Genomic DNA, 23,363 nt, shown 5'->3' with positions numbered 1-23,363 from the left:
GTTTGGCGGCACGCAGAGACAAACTCTAGAAGGACCTTTCCAAAAAGAAATGATGAAAAAAGAAGACCGGGACCCGTTTAAACAAAGGAGGCTCAGATTCCAGCTTGAAAAACATGGCTCCCGAGATTTAACTCTACTGGTGTTCGCGGTCGGGAAAAATCATGGTAGTTTGTTGTAAAAAAACTGCCACCAGCCATTTCGTGGAAATGGTAGCATTTGACTGCTACATGAGTTTCTAGACATAGGGGATATTAAGTAACCCCTCTAGCACTCTACTGTAAGATAATGTGTGCTGGGTCTAGGAATTTGGAAAGACTAGTAAAGTCAATTTCACTTTACTTTCTCTGACAAAAAACATGAGTTTATCACAGAGAAGTTATTTAAACCTTGGGACAGCCTGAAAGGCTTCTCTGCGTCATTGCACTGAGGGTGCTGTGTGACACACATGAAAAGATGATGCCTATGGAGTTGTCCAAGTCTCACACTCTCTCCAGGTAAAAAGATCAAGTCCTCAAAATCCTGCAAAGTTGCTGGGGGTCTCCAACGTGAAGGGAATTAGCACATGAGAATTCTCCCTAACAGTGTCTCACCCGCTAGTCCCCAGAGATCGGTCATCCAGGTAGCCAGGACACAGCCATCGCTTTTGGATCCAGTTGCTGGGGCGGGGGGGAGGAGAGGAGGAGGGGCGGGGGGGGAGGAGAGGAGGAGGGGCGGTGGGCCAGTGTGGAGGATCACCTGGATGGGGGGTCTTCGGGGAGTGCAAGTGGGACACTGGATGCTGTGGTGCGTTATCCCCTTCCCTGTAACCCCTTTTCCCCATCCTATCAGGTAGGATACTTAGGAACTCAACCCCACCCCCCTTTCCCGACACAAACACTTTCTCACAGACCGCTCACGGTGAGAGAAAACGGACTAACACCTGAGCCGCATAGCTGTCATGTACCATCACAATGGTCAGGCAGAGTCAGGCAATTACTGATCATTACACACACACCCGACTTCCATCACGATTCCCCACGTGGATAAAAGGCGGAGCACAAAAGCACACTCTGAGCAAGGCAAAGCACACGGGGAAGCAGCAGTTCCAAGATGGCAGTTTAATATGAGGAGAAAGACGGCAAGGAGGGAAGTGCCCTTGACCTTTTCAGAGAAAGACCATTAGTTCCATGAGCCTTCGAGAATAAGAAACATAAGACCCAGAATCAAAGCTGAAGAAACCTGCATTGTGTCTCAGAGGTACCCAGGGCTCTTCCGCGTCGATAGCCAAGGCACGCAAGACTGTTCGCCGCTATGGTACTGTCCTTGGCTACAACAAAGCAGCGCCAATAATGTCAGCACAGACGGTGAGTTGGAGAGACGGATACCAGACTGGTCTTTGTTAAAGCCAAGGTTGTAAGTGTTAAGGATTTCAATCTGGCGACACACACCTTGGTCTCGGCCGAGTATGTAGCGCACAACTGAGATGCCTTGCTCCTTATTTTATGCAGATTCAATTTGAGATGGTACACAGCTCGTATCGCACCCCCCTTTTTAAAATACCCCTGGTCACAATGGACCATGAACCAGGCTGGTATGTAAAATGCAATGTTTATTTATTTTAAAATTCAAAAGAAATCATGCAATATTTATTTTTATTTTGGGGCAGCAATCACAATTAAAATGTTATCAGGACACTTGGTTACCCTTCTCCTACAACATATACACAGAACAATTGAATAGGAGCACTTTGATTTTAGGAAAGATAGCACCCAAGTTAAGGTTTCCACCTGCAATGTTCCCTCAACCGACAGATAATCGAATTCTGACTGGATAGAGAGAAGCAGCAGGTAATCAGTAATAAGAGAAGACAGAATACAAATCTGACCTTCCTTCACAGAATAAGACCCTTTAAACCCTTAACAAAGGCCTAAAATAACACTCGGAAATGGCAAATTAATGAATGTGTGGTTAAATTATAATATACATATGTTTTATCACAATAGCATGTATGTTTTATCACTGGCAATCACAAGGCAATGGATCAGCAAAAGACATACAATTCGACAATGAGTGGAAAGTTTAGAGCATGCTGCAGCCATATAACATGTTGGAGAACTTGCAATTTTCTCAATTCCCGCTTTAAATTACACAAACGGTTTTTAATAAAAACGGGTGAAATACTCTGATTTTGGGTTGGGGGATAGATGTATATCACATGGAGGTTTATAGAGGTGAAAACAGGTCTCTAGCTATGAAAAAGGATGAGATATGCAAGATATAAAAAGGGTGGATTTCAGTAAAATGAAGCAGTGAAATAAGAAAGGAAATCAGTTGTGGCAAGAACAGTTTAACTGTAAACTAGGCTATTCAGACTACACCGCCAAAGAGGGACACAGTAAGATCCAAGGTTGATTCGCAAGTTCAACCCTGTCACCCCAGCGCCCAACCCTGGCGGAAACCAGTCCGATCACTTGAAATAGGACTAATGGCTTAGGCTTACACAAGACAAAATTGAAACGAGATGGCGCTAGCACTTAAATGTTAAGGACAGGATACAGGGATAATTCTAACAGTTTCAACAAGTTACCAGGGTAAAAATAGGATTGCTTAGGTAGTGGGATAGAGACAAAGGCAAGACAAGGTAGGCTATGTATTTCTATGGGGTAAGGATTATACCCACAGCCCACTTTCTAGTTTTGGGATTTTTGGATAGCCACCAGGGACAGGTCACAACGCGGCTGGCGCACCTGGCAAAAGACAGCTGGGCAAGGTCTGGTCACCGGGTAGCGAACAGCTGGGCCATTCAGCTCACTGAATGGTAATTCTCCTGGCAATGGACAGCTGAAAGGCAGGATTGCAGTGGGCATGCAGGTAGTGGGCAGCAAGCCAAGCGGGTTCAGGATGCTTCCCAAAAGAATACCACAGCTTTCCCCTTCGGTTATTTGGGATTTTAGTGGGTTTTCAGAATTGAGGCGTTGCTGGAAGGATCAGCAATGCTTAGGCTTTGTAGTCGGGATCAGCAAGAGGGCTGTAGCAGATCAGGAACGCAGCGCAGGAACTTCAGGAAGAGTATCTGTCTGGAGTCTTGTCAGGGACTCTTATTAATAATACATAGTGACATCATCAAAGTATATGGCTGGGCAGGCTTAACTAAGCCCACCTCTAACTGACTGGATTGGTCAGGGGTGCTAGTCCCTGCCTCGCTCTCAACAGGTAGGATTTAAAGGCAGCATGTCAGATTTATGATGTGAGTTCTACAATGTTCAAAAACCTCCCACAGTTACTATAGCTAAAATCCGATTTTGCCACAAATGGTACATTTATACAGTTGAAGTCTCTTAGCAATTTACATAAACAGGTTACATATTTTATGCAGACCATCCCACTCCAACTCTGAAATCTGTGAGACATTGTTTCGTCCTTCTAATACTTTTTGGTCATTTTGAGTATGAAAGATTCAGCCTAAAATTCTGTAACTTTATAAATGTGTGTGGATTATCATAAGGGAGTTAAGTATTAAAATTCACAATGGCATCATGGATACTTTCCTTATAATCCCCAATTCTTTGCCATTCCTGTCCCCAAGGTGTCAGTGAATTCTACAATGTCTCAAATTATAAACCACAGAATCACATTTAAACTGTGACATTTTCGCATCTTTGCAAAGTCCTGCTGCAGAGATAAAAGTCTTTACATTTTTATTAATAGTCTTTGGAGGCAAATGTTCAATCTGTTCCCCATGTGTGGGCCCGCCTTCCAAGGCTACCCCCCCTTCAAGGGCAGGGTCATCATGGAGATCCCCTTGTAGCTTCATTTAGAACTCACGAGGAAGTGCGACTTTCTTTTCACATGTCCTTGTCCTGGAAGTTCCATTGTCAGAGGGTTCAGCCGAGACCAGATTCTGTTATCACAGAGGTGTTAGTATCTACTGAGCGTTTATGGTGGTTCCCTTTCTTGGGGGAAGCCTTAGCGCTGCCAACTGGAATAACCTGTTTTTGGAAGCTTGCACAATCTAGCAAAGGCAGTTTAAAACCTTTATTTTCTTTTATTTGGTCCTGAATCAAAGAAAACAAGCCTGTTGAATAGACAGCCCATATGGGTTTCCCAGCAGCCAACCCCTTCACATTGCTAGGCACAGATGAGCTTTCATTCAACATTTTACTTTCTAAAACAGGCATTTTTTTTTCTTTTGTTTGCACAAGCCCATTTCGACACATGGGGTGCAAGCTGGCATTTTTTTTTAAATTCGGCTTTTGCATCTGCCTTCCCAATATGGTTCTGTAGCCAGCTTGTTTTACAGAACAGTCTGTACAAGGCAAAGGTCTCCATGAAACTGACATGTGCACAGAAAGCTATGATTTCTTTTCAAACAGTGATTTTGACGCTTGGTAGCAAAATTAAAGCGCTGTTCTGTGCTGCTGAAATAAAGCTTTTGTGGATTTTTCTCAGATTTGGTTTGACAGGGCCTGTCATTCAGAAGTCATGCTTGCCTGCAGGAGTGCAATGGGGATATGAATGGAGAAACAGACCCTTATTAATAACAGTAGTTTGAGGAAGAACAGATGAAAATAGCGTCAGAGAAGCACAATTTTATAAGTGAAATGATTCCTTTTTCAATGGGGACTTTGGGCTTTCAGCAAAGCAGCACTGCTTTTTCACTCTCTTCTTTTTGTATATGTCAGAACACCCTGGCAAGCTCCCTCAGTGTGTCCCCTAGTTCCATCCTGCCCAACATGTGCTTGGCAAGATGGTGCAGCAATCTTTTTGTCGCTGCAAAACGCAGTTTTCAGGCCATGGAGCACACAGGAGTCAGCACAGCCATTTTGCTGTTTCTGCTGAAATGCAGCTTTGTTATGGATGGGAGGAATTATGTTCAGTGGGTCAATATAGCCCACACAAGAGAAAACAAGAGAACAGTGTGTGAAGCATATGTGGCAAGCGGTGCAAAAATAATTAAACAGCAGATGATTCACTGAACTGTTGAAGCCACGACAGATACTGCAAACAGAGGGGTCTGGCGCCACGTTGGTGCTCATTCGAAGGCCTCCGATCGGTATCCAACTGAAAGGTGGCAAATGTAAAAAGGAATTGTGAAATCCAAGTGGTCCTGCAACAGGTCAAGCCAAACCCTGTGTACATTCGAAAGTCTTCTATAATTGATGCTAACTGAAATTGGTCCGAACCCGGCTGAGGGAGACTAAATGTATTAAGCAGAGTTTCTAATACCGGCTAAGGGGGGTCCTTTGAATCGTGAGTCAGTTTCTTTTGGAGCTCATTGAACAGCTAGTGGGGTCCAGCTCACGGGGTCGGGGTAAAGTCTGGTTAAATGTTCTCAACCGGATAGAAAGGATCTCCCTAAAGTGTAGGCAGCAGATCCTCTGCGCAGAGCATGGCGGCTGGTTATTTTATTTATATATACAGCGCCTTACGCCCAAGGTTAATGGGCAATGGAGACTAGCACAAACCACCGACACCAGAGCAGGGCAAAGCCCCAATAAGGCAGAGTAAAAACAAACCAGGTAGAAATAAGATAAAATACAACGGGCAAATAGCCAAGGGAATAAAAATGATAAAATCAATAAAAACATAAAATTAAATACCAAGTAGCATGTGGAATATAATCAGTAAAACTGAACACGACCTAATTAAGACCACAACTTTATGTGAAAAAAATGCTTTGAGCAGTTTCTTAAATCGCTCAATTGAAACCTCAGACCATAAATAGACAGGGAACCCATTCCAGTGCTCTGAAGCCAAAAAGTCAAAAGACTGTTTAACCGCTCTATCCTATTTAACGAATAGCACAGACCGCAGATTACTATTGCTTGATCTAAGCATACAGTTGTGTTGCTTAACACTCAATATACGTTTCAGATAGGAGGGATTGTTGCCAAAAAGGCATTTATGTGTGATTGCCAGCAGCCTACATTTCAGGCGTTCCCTAACAGGAAGCAAGTGAAAATATTTGCTGGCTGTAGTAATGTGTTCTCACAATTTAAGGTCCACCACTGTACTCTCAGGCTGATGCTGGACCACCTGAAGCCGAGGCACATTACCTTCGGAGGTGACAACCAGCAGGCTCCTAGGATTACCCATCCCAGTGTGGCACTGTTGTCCTCTGAAATAAAAGGCTGGATCTTACCAAGCACTCTAAGCCTGTAGGCCGAGGAAATAAAGTTTACCTGACCTTAAGAGCAGTTCACTGATGACACTGGGTAGGCCTTAAGGAGGGCCATCAGACTCTGGGAATGGCAGGCACAGGGGTTTGTGAAGTGGGGGAAAATACAGAAAAAAGGCGCAACAGAAGCAGACAACAAATAATGCTGTAAAGTAACCAGCTCAAGAAATGTTAAACAGTAAAGATTAAAATAGGAGTAAACTAAACAAATGAATGCAAGAAAAAATACAGAAAGGAGCATGCCTGACTGCAGCAAGGCTTTGGTCATTGAAGTGAGATGTGAGGGGCTAGGTATATTTACAACTAAGTTAAGCCTAACTACTGAAATGTCTTAATGGGTGAACAAGGTTACCTGGCTTTGTGTCCTGTATTCAACCACACTAGGATAAGGATGATGATGTAACTTAAAAACTTACTTTTCTATATTTGTATGTAAATGTAAACCGAATTGTCAGTTACCTTCTCTCTGCTCGTTCTCTCTTTTTTAGCACAACGTCTAAACTCTGCAATCTTTCTTCAAGCTTCTCACATAGCAATTTCTGTAAAGAAGGGGTCAAATAGGTTAGCATTCTGTGCTAAATCTCTAGGCCTCAAAAACCAGCACATTTATGGCAGATACAGAAATAATGTGCACTGCTTATGAATTGCTTTTTATATACTTCCAAAACACTTGATCAAAATGCTTTCCTTAGCCCACTGTTTGCAACTTAATTCAAAGCTAACAGCAGCCCATAACTACCCATTAGTAGCCGGTCAATTTATAAAGTGCATGTTAGCAAGAGAAGAAACGAATAAGAACACAATTAAATGAATGTAATTCGAATATAGTACTACCAAACACTAAATAGGCATAAAATATTGTGCATTCATAAATCAAGTATAGTACCAGACAGCCTGTTTGCCCCCATTGCTAACTTCTCTGTCCTGCCAATCACAATTAAAGGCTGGAAATTGTTAGATGGGTATTTTTGAAACCCTCTTGTGACAGGTTCAGAAGACTAAGTAGTGCAGTATCAAGGGATCAACCAAGCTTGCACAAACTCAATGTTATTGTGACAGAGCAGTATGGCTTTACTCCGAGTAGGAGATGGGCTGGTTTAAAAGAACAATTTTGCTCACACACGAACAGGGGAACAAAAAAATGAGATATTCAGTCTACATATTTTCTGTACAAGGAACCCCCCCCCCCGCCCCAAGTCAAATAGGTACTAGGTTTAAACACAAAGCACACTATACACAAAAACCAGTAAAGAGTAGGTACAACTAACTCATTCCATAATTCAGGAGAAAAGACAGTCACTAACAGGGAAATCCTACACACTTTGTACGTTAAATTGGGAAGACAAAAAAAGGTTGCAACATTTAAGACGAATAGTCATCAATCAGGTACACTATGTAAACAGCAATGGGTCTAATAAGGATGTCAGGTAATGGAATGATGCACGTGTTATTGTAGCCCTACAACATTTTCACACTCCTCCTGCATTAAGCCCTTAACTGCCCTGCTACATTACTTTAACTCGTTTGGCTAGACATCAGTGCCTTTCCTGTTCACCAGAATAGGTTGGCCCCTCAGAATCCACCACCAGTTTTGATTCTGAAAATCCATCTCAACAGCAAAGGTCTCTTGGGGTACATTGTTGTCTTTGCCACAACTGTGGGGTAGAACTCAGACTTACCCGACTTTTCCCAATAATCTCATCCAGTTACTCCCCATGTGGAACTTTTACTGCCTTGGAAAACTATCTAAATGATTAAGGGTACTTACCTGAACACTGGCATTTTCCTGGGACCACCCAAGGAGTTTTCAACCAAAGACTGGTATGTTAGCAAGCATGCCTGATTTTATCCGTATTTTTCGAATTATTACACTCCAGTGTACTGAAAATCCTCTAAATTACACTGGCATAATTGTTGGATATTATTGTGTCCATTTTCTAGGAGTATAGTAAGACCTCATGTTTCGATTACTACAAGTCTGACCTTTATCCTTCTAGGTGCTGCGTTTAGTGGCTGGTGTACATTTGTATACTTTAGGTAACTGTATACTAAGGTCACAGAATTTGAGACTTTTCTGAGTTGCATTTTGGGGACCGATTGTGACTTTAAACATATATATATTTAATTGCATCTAGGGTTCTCTTTCCTTCCCGTCCCTTAGCCTAGTATTGTTCCTAATACCAAGTAGTGGGCTGGGTCGTCACCAGCCATTATGGTTTTATATTTGTTACCTTTAACCCAGGTACTAATGTGTCATAAGGGAGTAGTTTCTTACCTGTAACTCAATTTCTCCAGCATTGCATCTTTCATGAATTCACATGCTGTGAATATTTCCTGTTGTCAGGCTGGGAAACCTTGGTAACTTTAATATAGTGGTTTTCCTATGGAAAATCTTTGGCACCTTTAGTGTCCCATCAATGTCTTTATGGGAGCTTTAGGCAGCACCAATGGGGTGCCCAGTGTATAGTTCCGCCCGCACAGCTTCCCTTCAGATTTCAACCCCGCCAAACAAGGAGGAACCTGAACAGGATTTTTGCCTGACGGGGGAGGCCAGAGGGCACATGTGAATCCATGAAAGATGCCAACGCTGGAGAAATGGAGCTACAGGTAAAAAAATACTCCCTTCTCCAACACTGGATCTTTCATGGATTCACATACTGTGAATAGACTACGTAGCAGTAAGAAGACCTGGCGGTGCGCAACAGGCAAACAGTACCCATACGAGAGGAAACAAACCATAATAGAAAGACATTACTTTTAGGTAATCAATAAAAAATGCATGAGCAAAAAACTCAAACCCAGGAAGCTGCAGGGCTTACCTTACTGGAACAGCCATTGAAGCACAGCACATCCAACTTGCACGTTGATTCAGACAGTGTCTGGTGAATGTGTGCGGGCCTGCCCACGTCGCTGCCTGGCAAATGTCACTGCGCGGAATGCCTGCCCAAAGAGCGGCTGAAGACGCAGTGGATCTCGTAGAGTGAGCCCTGAGTGTCGCCTGCAAAGGCTTGTTGGCTTTGTTGTAGCAGAATTATATCGTAGACTATACCATCAGGAAATGCCCTGCTTCGAAATCTGCTTCCCCCTGTTGAAGGGGCCGAAGGCCACAAAGAGTTGCTTAGATGCCCTGAACGACTTAATCCAGTCCAGTTAGAACTTCAAAGCCCCCTCGACATCCAAGGAATACGCTTTCTCCGCTGGAGTAGAAGCCTTAGGGAAAAACATTGGCAAGGCTATTGTTGAGTTTTTGTGAAAGTCTGACGGAATTTTAGGAATATAATGGGGATTCATAGAAAGGAGAACCTTTTCCTTCATGAAACGCACGTATGGAGGGTCAATGACCAGGGCCTGCAATTCCAAAACCTGCCTGGAAGATGTAATAGCCACCAGAAAAACAACCTCCCAGGTGAGACATTTTATGGCAGCCGTTGCTATGGGCTCAAAACGGCGGTTTCGTGAGAGCTGCGAGCAGCAAATTGAGACTCCAGATCGGGAAAAACAACTTCAGGGGAAACATCCTGAAAAGGCCCTTGAGGAAATGTTTTTATCAATCACTCACTAAACAGAGGCGTAGAGTTGCGCTGCCGCTTGTACCTTGATAGACAACGCCAGACCTCCTTCCCTTCTTCCAGCAGCAGAAGGTAAGTAAGAAGTTGAGGAGGTGAAACCTGCAATGGCTGAAAGCCCGGCTGCTGAGAAAACCAGGCACAGAGAACCTTTTCCACTTACGGTCATATGACATGTTGGTAGATGGCGCCCTTGATGCAGCGAAACTCCTGGGGAATCTTCATCGGAGCGGTCAGGAGCTATGCTGCCAGGTTAAGTGAGCCCGGGATGTGATGCCACACCATCCTGTTCTGTGAAAGAAGATCCGGCGCTGAACCCAGGTGAAGAGGGTCGTCCTTCGCTAGGGGAAGAAGGTCTGAGAACCAGGTCTGCCGGGCCAGAACGGGGCCACCAGGATAATCCTGCATTGCTCTCTGCGAATCATCTGAATGGTCTTCCTGATCAACGCAAAGGGGGGTGGGAAAGGCGTAGGTGAACAGACCCGTCCACAGGAAAGAGAACGTGTCCCACCTTGAGTCCGGATGAGACTGCTTGCGAAGAGACGGCATTGCTTGTTCTCGGGACTGGCAAACAAATCCAGAGAGGGAGTCCCCCACTTTCCAAACATCCTCGCCACCTGGTCTTCCTTCAGCCACCACTTGTGCATTTGAGCAGACTCCCTGCTGAGAGCATCTGCCTTAATGTTTTGAACCCCTGGCAGGTAGAAAGCCAAGAGCAGAACCGTGTTTGCAATGGCCCAGTGCTAGATGGCCTGAGCCTCCTGGGACAGGGGCTGTGAATGCGTGTCCCGTTTGCGCAGATAGAACATAGTCGTGATATTGTCAGTGAGAATCCGAACCACTGAGTCCTGAATGAGGGGAAGAAAAGACTTGAGTGCCCAGTGAACTGCGCTTAGCTCCAGGATGTTGATATGCAAATACACCTCCATGAGGGACCACAGGCCTTTACCTGGAGTTGATCAAGGTGCGCCCCCCCCCATCCAACCTGGGAAGCACCAGTCACGACGTGAACCAAAAATCTGGTTCCCTTAAGATTTTGTCGTAGTGAGTCCACCACTGCAGGGCGTCTGCCAGAGACCGGGAGATGAGCACCCTGTCGGACCAGGAGCTGTGGATCTGTGATCACCTTGAATTGAGAAACTCCTGTACAGGCTGCACGAAGAGACAACAATTTGGGATGACTGGAATGTAGGACGCCATGGTGCCGAGAAGAGACTTTTACAAGCGGACCGTGACGGACGACCAAGGACAACAGCTTTTCTATCCTTTCTTTTGACGGTTTGTCTTCATTGAGCGTTGTGTGGAAATGAGTTCCCTGAAAAAGCAAATCCTTTGAGGGCATCAGACAGGACCTGGCAAAGTTGACTGCAAAGTCCAGACGCTGCAACAAGAGCATAGCTGCGTTGAGAGAGACATCTGTTGACGAGTAGTCCCCCCCAATCCCCTTTACCAACCAGTCATCCAGGTACGGATAAACAGGTTGTCCATTTCTGTGGAGGAAAACCGCCACAGGAGCCAGGCACTTGGTGAAAGTCCTGGGAGCTTACTTGAGGCCAAAGGGAAGAACCCGAAACTGGTAATGCTCGTCGCCGACCATGCACCGTAGAAACTCGAGATACAATAACGCCAGAAATTCCCCCGGCTGGACAGATCAAATGACTTCTTGCAACGTTAGCATCCTGAACTTTTGGCATTTCACCTTCTTGTTGAGCGGCCGCAGGTCCAGAATAGGGTGCCATTTCCCGTTCGGCTATTTGATGACAAACGACCGGGAGTATATTCATCTTCCTTTTTCCGACGCCGGGACCCTCTCGATAGCCCCCTTTTGCAGCATCATAAGTACCTCCTGACTCAAGACCTGTAGGTGCAGCTGATCCCTCTTCACTGGTGGAATAGGGAGTTGCAGACGCATGAACTCCAACGAGTGGCCGCATTGGACTACATCGAGCACCCATCTGTCCGTCGTGATCAAATGCCACTTGTGGAGGTGGTGCCCCACCCCCCTCCCTCCTAGTCAACTGCCGTTGTGGCAGTCATTGTTGAGGCTTGGATTGACGGCCTCGTTGAGAGGAGGAACCACCCCTTTTGCTGGCCTTGATAGTCCCTGCTCCACTGAGTGGACGTGAAGGACTGACGGAAACCCTGGGAGAAATAGGTATTTCTGCCGTACCCCTTGTCGCTGGAAACTCCGAACCTTGTGCTCCCCGAGACCCCACGAAACAGCGAAAGGTTTGAAAAGACCATCTGCCCTGCAGAGTAGTCAGGGACCTCACAGTATCGGAGTCTTCCTTCATGTTCTTCAGTGCGTCGTCAATTTTCTCTCCGAAAAGATGTTCCCCTTCGCACAGCATGTCCACCACCTTGTGCAGAAGCTCTTGCCAGAAATCAGCGAAGCCAGGACTGCCTCCGGAGCACCACACTCTGCCAGGTCGAGTGCAATGTTAATACTATGATTCAACGCCTCTTCCCCCCCCTCGCGAAACCAAAAGCATCGCCTCCTTCTGTTGCTGCTCCAGCAGGTGGTCCAACAGAGGAGCCAATCTGTGCCACATCTTGTGGTCGTACCGTGCCATGATAGCCAACGAGTTGGCCACCTTGACGTCATAGCACCCACCATGAGGACCTTTTTCCCAAAAGCATGCATTTTCAGGGGGAGTCGCACACTTGTGCTGGGAACGAGCCTTCCTACTATCTGCAGCCGAGACAGACTCTGGCGTGGGCAGCAACGGCAAGCACTTGGGAGTCGACTACGGCGCCTTGAATTTCTTCTCCAGGCGGCCGTTGACTGCCTGCTCTGTAAACGAGTGACACATTGTCCGAAGCCATTCCTGCCACACGTGGTCCAAAATGGAGATAGAGAAGACTGCCTTCCACCTCTTCCGCATATGGTCAAACAAAAAACCAATCAGTCTTCTCCTCAGGGAGGAGTTCAAACTCCTGACCGACCTTCGCCATCATGGCATGAAAGGCTCCAATATCATCCTGCGGTGATGGCTGGGCCGGACTACTTGGAGCATCCAGCCCTGGATCAGTATCCCAGGTATCTGCCCGTCGGGGCAACGACGAGACTGTCGAGAGAGTCCTGCGGAACGCTGTGCGGCTCCGACTCCACCAATTGCCCTTCCTCCTGATCCCTTCGAGGCGGGCTGAACGCCATGGCAGACGGCATAGGAGGCCGAATCGTGGAAGACCTGCGATGAGGCTCTCTACTGCGAGGGGGAACCGAAACATCCTAACAAGGAACAGCAGGTAAGGCGAGGAGCACCAGGAGCCTGGCATTCAACTGGCCCAGGAGCCACTGCAACGTGGTAATCACCTGCATCGACAGCAAAGAGTGCGGATTGATCAGCAGCTATTGAGGCGGAACAGCCCGCAGCCCCCATGACGTGGATGGAAGAGAACGCTGCAGGCCCAGAACTAAAAGGATACAGAAACGGATGCCCCTCCTCCTCCGGATCTGTGTCAAACTCGTAGGCAGAGGGCAGCTCATGCTGGGGAATATCCGTCAGGAGAATGGACATAAATCCTGCCCCCTGACTGCCACGCCGTAACCCCAGAAGATGACTGATCGACATCGGCCGCCAGCACCGTGGACTGCCACATCTCCACAGTCGCTATAGCCGCCATTGACGGGATAGTTGACGTAGCTATAGGCAGCCCGGCCAGCGACAGGACCGTCACCAGCAGGATCCTCGACGGGGACACAGAGGGTAAAGCATCGATGGAACCGAGGATAGCATACCAGCCGTTGGTGTTGTTTTAGGCACCAACACCTCTCTAGTCGGAGAAGAAGGCCGCTTGGACGAGGTCTTAGAACAGTGTTTCGAGGACTCATAGCCCGAAGAGGAGTGAAGCCACTCCTTGGAAGACCAAGTTGTCCAATGTTGTCCAATGTTGAGGCCTTGTGTGTCGGTTCCACCGGCTTCCGCGGGCGTGAACCCGAGTCCTTCGGCTTATCCGCCCGTGACACCGACTTGCCTTGAGGGGGGGGGGGCACTACTCGGCACCGGTCGTGCCACCGAAGACTCACCACCTTTCCTTAAATCTATTGCTGGGCCAGCTCCCGTGCGTTGCTTCTTAGGTGTCCACCTCGTCCTCTGGTGCAACAGGGATCTCTTTGCCGCAGGAGTAGACAAGCGCCCCCCCCCACAGGAAGAGCCCACCTCCAAAGCCGGATGGGCCCCCTCATTCAACCAACAAATCAACCTTCGGTTATGGTCCTTGAGTCTTCTGGGAGAACCCCCGACAGATGGTACAGTTATCAATGGAGTGATTAGGGTACAGACAGTACAAGCAGTCCGCGTGGCTGTCCCCCTCACATGTTTGAGGCTGCAGGTCTCACACGGCCGAAATAAAGACTTCTTCGGACCCACAGATGACATGAATGTGCCTACAAGTACTGGAAACAGCGAAGGCTGCATAGAACGAAGAGCAAATGCACTGGAGCAAACAAGGTGATCCCAACAGTTTGGAGATGGTTGAAATCTGAAGGGAAGCCACGGGGGTGGGGTTATATACTGGGCGTCCCATTGGTGCTGCCGAAAGCACCCATAAAGACGTCGATAGGACACTCAAGGTGTCGAAGTTTCATAGGAAAACCACTATATTAAAGGTTAGAGGTTTCCCAGCCTGACAACGGGAAATATTCACAGCATGTGAATCCACAAAAGATCCAATGCCGGAGAATAGATATTGTGTGTGTGTGTGTGTGTGTACCAGCTAGATCTGGTATTCTTGGTTCTCTTGGCTTTGCCTTCTGAGGCAGGTAGGGACCATGCCCATCAACAGCTTCATCATTCACATAGAGGGAACAAGGATTAGCTGTGAAACTCACATTGGATTTCCCACACGTAGACAGGACAGGCTTGGAGCCTTCTAAAGGTTACTGCCACCAACCAGAACTCAACAAACTATGCTAGATGACTTGCATGGGATAGAGCATCTTTGAGATACCAGAACCTCGAGAGGAGGATAATCTCTCAGGAACACGTCAATGAGCAGTGTTCCGGATGAGGTGACCCATTCTGCCTCATCCAGTAAAAAGGTTGGTAAATCAGTCAGGAATAACAAAAAGATAACTCCCCCCCCACCCTTACCAGGAGGTACAGTTAAGGACTTTTGTCCTCATTGCAACCTTGGCTAATAGTGCCACAGGCAAAGTCCAAACACCAACAGGTCCTTCGGGTACCAAGTACCTCAGTGGCCCTTGGGGATCTGTATACATTGAAGTGGGAGTTAGTTTTTCATTGACCTCAATAGGAGTATTACTGGTGTGACCAAAATGGCAGGCTAAGTGGTCTGACACCTCTGCTGCACTGCAACCAGAAGCCATCTGAGCCCTCACTGCCACCATGACAGTCTGAAACCATGCTGTGGAAAGGCTATACACTAACAGATGTCGCATCCTTGACTTTCCTTAAATTATCCCATCAAAGTGTGCTGTACGTGAGGTTTTCAGCCTGCACCAGCAAATGGAGTTAGAGTACGATCAGATCAAAGAGAAATATGGACATGCAACTCCCTGGAATGGCTGGTGGTGGCAGAAGCAATAGGGGCCACTGTGGTCTAGAAGTGCATGTATGCAGTAGAAGCTTGGTAGTGGGATGTTCCCAACTATACAGTGTATAGTAATGAGGTTGTGCTGGTTGGTCTGCGACAGCCAGTTGTGCTTGGGAGGGGACTTGGGGTTCAAGCCCATCTCCCCAGGGGCTAAGCCAACCACCACGGCTGCAGACTCACTGTTAATAAAGGACAGAGAGGGGCTGCTTCCACAACTAAGCATGTGGGATGGAGAGATCCTAAGGCAAAGGAAAGTATGAAGGAGGCAGCGTCCTTGAAACTGAGTTCATGGGACTTCACTGAAGTCGACTGTCAAAGAAATCCTCCAACACCCAGCTCCCCGTGGTCACTTGTCTCCCAATGCCTGTCAAAAGTATATAGAATAGTTGCAAGTGAAATGCACTGCAACCCTGAAATATTGGATGGTGCTTTTAACCAAAGAAAGTTGAGTCTAGATACTCAAGGAGGAGAAAGAAAACAGTGTTACTTTCACTCGAGAGGCAACACAAATGGGGCATTGAGCAGTGTCCCATGCATGAAATACAAAATGACATGCTTCATTGGAAAGCAGTACTGGTGGAAGAGCTCAAGAAAACACAATATTCAGATTACAGTGCTATGATGAGCCTGCTAATACCAGCTCCAACAACAGTCATTGAAACATCCTCAACACTGAAAAATGCTAATCCACATATTCAGTAATGCTCTTAAACATGACCTGAGAGCAGAACATAAGCTGTGATTCAGCAAGCTTCTGAATACAGGGCTTTCCAGACCAATCCCTCCCCTCGATAGGTTTTGCTGTTTGCCACTTAGGATGACATCATAGCTGATGTATATGGAAGTATAAAGCCTTTGTGTAATCAAAATTTAGATGCGAGCGAGTTGCATTTCGTATGGTCACCAGATTTCCCTACTTTATTTGAGCTGACAATAAAGTAGCACTTTGCCATATTCTTCGAGTCTGTCTGGTTATTTGGGTCTGAGGTCATTTACTATGGTAATTCCATTCTGCACATGAGATACGCTCCAAGGTGCTACTGCACATTTTGGTAGTGGTGCAGATGGTTCAAGATACAGCTACCCAAGCCCTGAGCTAGACTAGCGACGACTTTCTCCATTACGACTTTTGCCCCTTTCAAGAAATTCCTGTCCGGTCCCTGCAGGTGCCCTGCGGACTGAAGGCGAACTGGTCCATTGGGGAAGAGTTGATGCCTAGTGTTAGGCAGAATCTTGTGCAGTTCCCTTGGGGAACACTGCAAACAGATTAAGACTACAGGAGTAAGCAGTAAACACAATTGGTAGCAGTCTGCACCACCCAGATTTACCTGGTAGCTGTGGCTGATCAGTCAGACCTCAGAGATGGGCAATCTGCAGAGTATACACAACAGGGCCAAAACACAGTAGAGCAAACAAACACTGACCAGAGCTTTGTGTACAAAGTATATGACAATGCATTACTTACCGTAAAAGCATTTCTGATGGTTGTATCTGCTTAGATTCACATGCTGTGCATAGGTCTGACATCCAGTGGTCACTGCGGAGTATTGCATTTTGTTTTTCGTAGTCGAAAAAGGGGTCGTCGACAAGGCGTGTCTGTAACACTATCCCTATAGTGACGTGCGTTGTACCCACAATCCCTCACGCGTCGAGGTCCCTCTGTTTGTATTTTTCTGCCCTGAGGGAGCCTTCTAGACGTGAGTACAGAAAAGAGAGAAATATAGAAAAGGATGTCTATGTTCCTTCCATCCGAGCGGGGAGGAAGGGTGGGCGCATGTGAATCTAAGCAGATACAACCATCAGAAATGCTTTTACGGTAAGTAATGCATTGTCTTCTGATGTTTGTTAATCTGCTTAGAATCACATGCTGTGCATAGACTAGCGAGCAGTACCCGGAGTTGGCGGTGGGTTATGAGAAGGAACAGTAGAGAAAAGATGTCTTAATACTGCCTGTCCCACCTGGGAGTCAGATCTAGAGTGTGCATCTAGACAGTAGTGTTTTGTAAAGGTGTGCACAGAACTCCAGGTAGCCGCTTTGCAGATGGACTCAAGGGGAACATTTGCAATCAACGCTATGGAAGCCCCAGTGCCTCGAGTGGAATGTGCTCTTGGCTTGAAGGTTAGTTCTCTCTTAGCAAGAGTGTAAGAGAGTGATGCATTGAACAATCCATCTAGATATAGTGGACTTTGAAACTGCATCTCCTTCTCTTCCTGCTGCCACAGAGACAAAGAACTGATTAGTCTTTCTCAGTGGTCTGGTTCTTTCCGTGTAGAACATGACAGCTCTGCGTACATCTAGTGTATGCAGACTTTTTTCTCCCAAGCTGGAAGGGTTTTGAAAGAACGTTGGTAGTTCTATTGACTGGTTTACATGAAATTTCGAGATGAATTTTGGTGCAAACCTTGGGTGTGTGCGTAGAACCACCTTATCCTTGTGAACTGTTACGAAGGGGTCTAGTACAGAAAGAGCCTGTAGTTCACTTACTCTCCTAATGGAGGTGATAGCTATTAGGAAAGCAGTTTTAAGAGTGAGGTATTTAAGAGTTGCCTTGTGCATGGGTTCGAAAGGAGGGCCCAGGAGTCTAGAAAGTACCACATTTAAGTCCCATCCGGGAGCTGGGTTAGCTATCGGAGGGTGTATTCTCTTTACCCCCTCCATGAAGGCCTTGATAACTGGTATCTTCCACCACGACACTAAGTTGGGAAGTGGTGTATGCAGAAAGTGCCGCTAGGTGGACTTTAATGGAATTGAACACTAGACCTGAATCCAGTAAATGGGTCAAGTACAGAACAGTGTTAGTGAGAGAGCAGTCAACCGGGTTGATGCTCTTACCTCTACACCAGATGACAAATCTTTTCCACTTGCTAGAATAGCAGTGGCGAGTATTAGGTTTTCTGGCTTCCCTGAGGATGTCCATACATCTCTGCGGGAGTTGTAAATGTCCAAATTCTATGATCTCAGGAGCCAGGCTGCTAAGTTCATGGTCTGAGGGCATGGATGCAGTGTCCTGCCCTTGTCCTGTGACAGCATGTTGTACGGGCAGGGAAGTTTCACTGGGGGAGATAGGGACATCTCCATCAAGTGAGCGAACCATGGCTGCCGGGCCCACATTGGGCCACTAGTATCATGGTAACCTGCTCCTGGTGCATCTTGTGCACCACTTTGTTGAGAAGGGGAGTCGGGGGAAAGGCGTAAACAAATTTCCCTGACCATTGAATCGACAGACCGTTCCCCTTGGACTGGTTCTGGGGGTACCTGGAGGCGTAACTTTGGCATTGTGAGTTCTCCAGAGTTGCGAACAGGTCTATTTCCGGGAATCCCCATTGCGTGAAGATGTCTAAGACGATGCCTTTGTGCAATTGCCATTCATACTCTTCGGGCAGGGGGGAAGTCTCTGCTGAGTTTGTCTGCTAGCAGATTGAGTTCCCCTGGTACATGTTGTGATAGTAGGAACATGTTGCGTTTGAGAGCCCACTTCCATATATTCTGGGACAGCTTGGACAGTCCTGGAGAGTGATTGCCCCCTTGCTTGTTGAGGTAGTACATGACTGTGGTGCTGTCTGTGAGGACCATCACTGTCTTTCCTTGTAGGTGTTCCTGAAAGGCTTTGAACACCGCTAGTAGTTCCAGCAGGTTTATATGCTTGGATGCTAAGCTCGGAGTCCACGCTCCGTGAGCAGTCTGATGGGATAGGTGAGCCCCCCATCCTGTAAGGGATGCGTCTGTGGTTAGAGTGGCTTCCACTGCGGGTGTGGCAAAAGTTTTCCCTAATAACAGGTTTTCTTTTGTCCACCACCGTAGCGAGAGAACCAAGGCCTGCGAGACCACCACTAGATCGTCCCATTGTCCGCTGGCCTGACACCACTGGCTGTAGAGCCACTCTTGCATTGGGCGCAGGCGCTCGTGAGATACCAAATTAATACATGACGCCATCATCCCTAGCAAGCGCATTGCTTTGCGTACCGTCACCTCTCGACCTGCCACATAATGGGGGATCTGAAACAGCATGTTTTGGACCCTCTCGTTGGAGGGGAAGACAAGGCCGTCCTTTGTTCGAATTAGAGCCTCTAGGAATTGTTTGATTTGGCTGGGGTCTAAGCTGGACTTCTTTTCGTTGATGGAGAAGCCCAGTTGGAACAAAAGGTCTACAGTCTTTTGGGTATTGGAGAAGCATGTTTCGTAAGAATCCCCTGTTATGAGCCAGTCGTCGAGGTAAGGGTATACCGGGATGGATAACCTGCGCAGGTGGGCCGCTGCCACTGCCAGTACTTTTGTGAATACCCTTGGTGCAGATGCTATCCCGAAGGGTAGTACTTTGAACTGGTAGTGTTTGTTCTCTATCTTGAACCCGAGGTATTTTCTGTGCGCTGGCAACATTAAAATATGAAAGTATGCATCTTTCATGTCTAGTGTTGTCATGTAATCCCCTTGTGATAACAGTGGGATTACTTCCTGCAAGGTCACCATACGAAACTTTTGGGGTTTCACAAACTTGTTCGCTGGGCGCAGATCTAATACAGGGCGCATGGTTAAGTCCTTTTTGGGTACAAGGAAGTACACTGAATAAATACCTTCTGTTACCTGAGATAGGGGGACAGCCTCTATAGCTTCTTTTTTCAGTAGCTCTTCTACTTCTTGAAGAAGAGTGGTGAGGTGTTCCGGTGTCATGCGTCGGTTCCGTGGGGGTCTGTACTTCGGGGAACCGTTGAATTCGATGCAGTATCCGTGGGCTATGGTGGATAATACCCAGCGGTCTGACGATATTCCCTCCCATGCTGAAAGGAATGATGTTAGCCGGCCCCCGACCGGTGATGCATGGGAGGTGACCCGAATCTTCGGGCCATTTGTTGGTATTGGGCGTGGAACCTTTGGGGCTGGAGCCGCGACCTCTTCCTTTGCCACGGCGTTGGCCTCTTTGACTGAACTGGGTGTTGTTACCCTGGTTAGAGGGCCAGTTGGTAGCAGAGTAAAATTGCTGTTGGTTTTGCTGCTGGCGTCGGCCACGAAAGGAGCGTCTATTGCCATAGCCGCGTCTGTTAGGGGGCCTAGAAATTTGGTCAAGAGTCTTGATGGTATCAAACTCTTTCTTCGCATGTTCTAGGGCCTCATCAACTGCTTTCCCAAACAGATGTGTTTGTTCTATGGGCTTATTTATCAGGGAAGCCTGGGTTTCCGGCTTAAATCCCGAATTGCGCAGCCAGACATGGCGTTTGAGAAGTATTCCCTGAACCAGGGAACGGCCAGCCGTCACTGCGGCATCTAAGGAGTTCTTTACGATGCCCTGGTTTACAAGAGTTCCCTCTGAGATTATAGCTAACAGGCGTGAACGCAGGGGTTCTGGTGCGTCCTCTGCTTCGCTGCGCAGCTTGCTCCACTGTGCATCTGCGTAGCTAGCTAGTAGGGAATTGTTATTTGCAATCCTAGTTGAGAAGGTGGCGGAGGTCGCGATTCTCTTCCCAAGTGCATAGAGCTTCTTGACCTCTTTGTCAGGTGGTGCCTCACTAGTGGATAGTGGTACCCCCGCTCTTTTTCTTGTATTAGTAACTACGAGGGAGTCCGGAATAGAATGTCCTCTGATGTACAAAGGGTCAGAGGACGAAGGGCTGAAGAGCTTTTCTATCCGAGGGTTGACCCCTCTGACTAAGGCAGGATTGGAAAGGGAAGGAGTTATTCATCTCTTTATAGAAGCAAGGAGCGGAATAGACTGACTAACAGGGGCTTTCTCTTTAATAACTTTCTCTACAAAGTCTATGTCAGGAAGAGTCTCCCCTGTGTCTATTTCAAAATGCGCTGCTGCCTTGCGCAATAGTGCATTAAGTGAAGGTTGGTCATCTATGGGAGAGGTTTTTCCAATAGGTTAATCCTTGGGAGGAGAAGGGTGAAAGATATCAGGGTCTGAGTGCACTGATGGGGATTGCCAAGGCTGCACTGATGGGGATTGCCAGGGCTGCGAGGTAGCTGTATCTTCTTCAAAAGCTCCTGCACTAGTTTAAGGATCTTCTTCAAACCCCTCTTCCTCATGTTCTTCCTCTCCACCCAAACACTCCTCATCTTCATGGAGGTATTGCTCCTCTTCAGTGAGGTCATATACGTCTGTAGAAGGGGGAACAGCCTAGGAATCTTGACCCTAGGGTCATCCTGGGGCCATTCTCTTGGTCTTTTGGGTGTGGGTGGGTTTTGGCTTCCCAAAAACCTTTCCATTTTCTCCATACAAGAATGGAGTCTTTCCAGGGTCTCATGGGGCACCCCTGAATAGTCTAGAGGGGGGAATTCAGTGTTTTCACCTTCAAAACGCTTAGAACGCTCCCACAACGTCGAAGAAAGGTTTCCGTCGCCCTCTGAAAAGCCCTCCGGTAGTTCAGAAGTGCCCTTAGATGAAGGGGGCAGTTCCTGGCTACTCTTGTGCTTTTTCGGCGTTTCCATAGCTTTTTGTGCGGTATTCGACGTTTGTTTCGTCGTCCGCTTACGTTTGTCTTCGGAAACAATTCTCGCCAGGCTCTCGACAACGAGTTTGTCAGTAGAGGGCTCTGGTGTCGACGTTGCCTGCGTTACGCGTTGTTCCTCGACGGCCGCTCTATGGAGCGTTACGGCGGATGATTTTGAGGTAGCGCCCGTGTTTGAAGAAAGCCCAATCGCTGGTCGCGGCTGCGTTTGCGGGAGGGGCTTGAGACCCTTACGGTCTGAGGTAGACGCCGGAGTGCCCTGCGTCCCCTTCGGCGCTGATGGATCCTTCGTCTTCGACGAAGAAGAGCCGTGGGTTGTGTGCTTAGGCCTATGGGGTCTGTGTGCGTCCTTGTCACCGGGGTCTTCATCCCCATAAGCATGGCGTGAGCCGAGCCCGTCGGGGCCGGGGACGGACGTCGAGGAGCGCAAGCGCTCCTTCTGGGGGTTAATGACTTCCGTAACGGACGTCGAGTTATCACCCTCCTCGTCACTTTCTGTAACAGCGGCGGCGGGTGAGGAACCTGACTTCGACATAGCGTAGTCCGCCCACCTCTTAACTTTTCGTTCTTTAAGAGTTCTTGGTTTCAAGAGCTTGCAGGCCGCGCAGCTGTCCTCCTTATGATCGAGGGGCAAGCAACGATTACAGAGCTTGTGTTTGTCCTTCCAAGTGTATTTGCCCTTACAGCGTGGGCAAAACTTAAAAGGTGTCCTCTCCATAGCAGAGGCAATAATAACTGGTGATAACAACCCCAAGGGAAAGATAGGTGAGAAAGAAAGACATTCTCAAAGAGAAGATAAAAGTTTGAACCCCCACTCTCCCTACTGTATATGTTGGCCGGCGAGGCCAGGCCACGTGTTCGGCAGTGCCGAAGGATCTCCTCCGTCTCTTCCCCTCCGTCGAAAACTTGCTCGGCGGAGAATCAGCTTCACAGCTAACGTCGAGGGGAGGGATCTTTAACAATATAATAAGTATAATTAAGGACCGAGGTCCGTAGTAAGTATTTGCAATCAATGAAAAGTAATTTTAAAAAACAATGTATACACACCTCCCTTAGTAACTATCAGACAAGCCAGGGTTAAAGCACAACTATTTGTTAAGACAGAAGTGAGCGCTTAACCTAGATGGCACTCCAATAGTTTAGGTTAAAAAGGCAGAGAAAAGGCAAAGCATAAAATAAAACAGTTCCCAACACTTTCAAGAGTTCAGAGCAAGGGGAGAAAGGCAGGTTATACTGTAGAGCCAAAGTTCATAGGCCAGGCCCACTTTAAATAGAGCAAAGCGAAATGTGCCCAGGATCACACGGTTTAAAGTGCACTGAAAGTCTTTGCAGAGTGTTCACAAGAGGTTGGGGTGATTCAAAAGATAGTTAGAAGGCCTGGAGCCAACCCAGTTTAAAAGCCACGGGCCAAGGATTTAAGGGTCACCTTTAGCAATCTATAGAAAGGGAGGCCAGGTAGGACACAGTACCTTAAAGGGGAAGGAAGCTCCAGCGGGGGCAGTTGTTCCTGGCAGTGGTTTAAGTTCGTGGTTCCGACCAGGGGAAGAGAAGATCTCGTCGAGGAGGAACCATGGAGTCGTTGCACTGCACAGGGATGGAAACAGCCGCGTAGTTCCCGATTAAAAGGTGTGGTCCTT

The 23,363-nt window shown here is 47.4% G+C and overlaps 1 protein-coding gene across 1 annotated transcript in view; it reads right to left on the bottom strand.

Moving 5' to 3' along the window:
- The window catches only part of RSF1 (remodeling and spacing factor 1), a 1,138,572-nt gene that overhangs the window by 591,655 nt on the left and 523,554 nt on the right, over positions 1–23,363 (bottom strand). Inside the window, exon 9 of the mRNA XM_069639968.1 lies at positions 6,617–6,696. Within this exon, the coding sequence (XP_069496069.1) occupies positions 6,617–6,696 (80 nt within the window). The remainder of the gene's footprint in view (positions 1–6,616; positions 6,697–23,363) is intronic.

Source organism: Ambystoma mexicanum, chromosome 7q (genome assembly GCF_040938575.1).
Source record: "Ambystoma mexicanum isolate Mex_15411 chromosome 7q, UKY_AmexF1_1, whole genome shotgun sequence".
Taxonomy (NCBI): Eukaryota; Metazoa; Chordata; class Amphibia; order Caudata; family Ambystomatidae; genus Ambystoma; species Ambystoma mexicanum.
The sequence above is the reverse complement of the archived record's forward strand: the minus strand, read 5'-3'. Positions and strand labels throughout refer to the sequence as shown.